This window comes from Penaeus monodon, chromosome 22 (genome assembly GCF_015228065.2).
Source record: "Penaeus monodon isolate SGIC_2016 chromosome 22, NSTDA_Pmon_1, whole genome shotgun sequence".
In the NCBI taxonomy this organism is placed as follows: domain Eukaryota; kingdom Metazoa; phylum Arthropoda; class Malacostraca; order Decapoda; family Penaeidae; genus Penaeus; species Penaeus monodon.
In genome coordinates, this window is record NC_051407.1 from 28,006,093 (window position 1) to 28,007,622 (window position 1,530).

General features: G+C 32.9%; 1 protein-coding gene across 1 annotated transcript in view; it reads left to right on the top strand.

The window, feature by feature from the left end:
• Positions 1–1,530, top strand: part of LOC119587069 (S phase cyclin A-associated protein in the endoplasmic reticulum-like) — a gene marked incomplete at its 5' end in the record, with an annotated part of 62,059 nt that extends 60,529 nt beyond the window's left edge. The window contains 1 exon segment of the mRNA XM_037935816.1: positions 253–1,530. Within this exon segment, the coding sequence (XP_037791744.1) occupies positions 253–336 (84 nt within the window).

The following is a 1,530-nucleotide window of genomic DNA, read 5'->3' on the forward strand; positions in this document are numbered from 1 at the left end:
AAGTAGGAGTCTCTTTCATAGATAAATTCAATGGTCCTGAGTCGTCAAAAAAGGATCTTATGTATTGCAATGCTATTTTATTTACTGCTTGTTGTTGTCAGAAGCATTTTGACAGGATTTTTCTTTATCTTCATTTTACTTCTATTGCTGTGATTATTTTCTTCAAGGTTTGTTTTGCCGTTTTTTTTGTTCTGATATAGTGTAGCAGTTTATGCTGTGTGTTGGCTTATGGTATTTGTGTTTTATTTGCAGGTACTCGAAGACTTCCTGCACAACAGCCAAGCTTTAGACAAACCTCTTGTCCATATTCTTCGCAGAACCTATGTCCAAGGTTAAGAAAGTTAGAGAATGTAGATTATTACATTTACTTGAATTTGTATCTTCTTTACAAATTTTTATCTTTGTACAACTCGTTACTTTTGTACGCGGTGGACGGCTTTTATGTACATCCCTAGAAATCTCAAATAATCTCAAGAAACCTATGTGATTTAAACCCATAGAGACTTTTAATTTATGTGACAAAACATACTATGTACCAGATTTTTTTTCTGTTTTTGCAAGGAAACATGGACTCATTCTACACAAGTGAGAAGGAATCACTGGGGTGTTGTGATATGTGGAATTATTATACAGGAATTCCACTCTGTTAAGAGAGAGGGGATCATTTATGCAGGGATTCCATTCATTGGGAAAGAGATCCATGTTTGGCATTTTATGCTTTGCTGTAATTAGAGTATTGTTACTCTTTAAGGAAAGAGTTACGTGTTAGTTTTGCCATTTTAACCCTGAAATGGGTTGGAAATTTTCTTTTCTTTTTTTCTGCTTAAATCAGACATTTTGATGAGCTTTGTCATACACACTTGCATTACAGGTATTTGTTAGTGATAGGCTTGTTAAGGTGATAAGAAACATTCCAAAATTTCATGGAGAGAAGTATAGATTTACCAAGAGCAACAGTTTGCTACTTGCAGAATTCCTAAACATTTGTTCCTGCCATATATTACTCTCACAGATATTAATAACAAGTGTGCATTTATACTGTTACAGCTACGAGAGCTTAATGTTCCAATATGTTAACATAATTGACATTTACTGTTCATAGATTTACTGAAATGAAATGAATTTCAGGATTCATGGATATTATCGTTAAAGTTATTACCAAGGTAATTTCAGTGAGTGAGGATACTTTGAAATGATAATATGACTAGTGCCATTGCAATGTACCAAGTGTATCTTGAAGCTTTTACTCTATACTGTTTACTGAACATTGCAGTCACTTAGCCAAAAATAATAGTATGTGATAATAACTAGTGAATAGATAGGCCGTAGGCTAGATATGTTGTTGGTTTTCACAATGTAGACTTTACTATACATTGTTGCCTTAAGATGTTAGTCACACAGTTATTGTTATTATTATTTTGTTTTTAAGTTGCAGTTTTCAGTATTTGTGAATTCCAGTATAGTCATACTTTTGTTTTGTTCCACGTGTCTAGCTGTACCTCATTTTCTTAATGAAAAAGTAAAAAACAA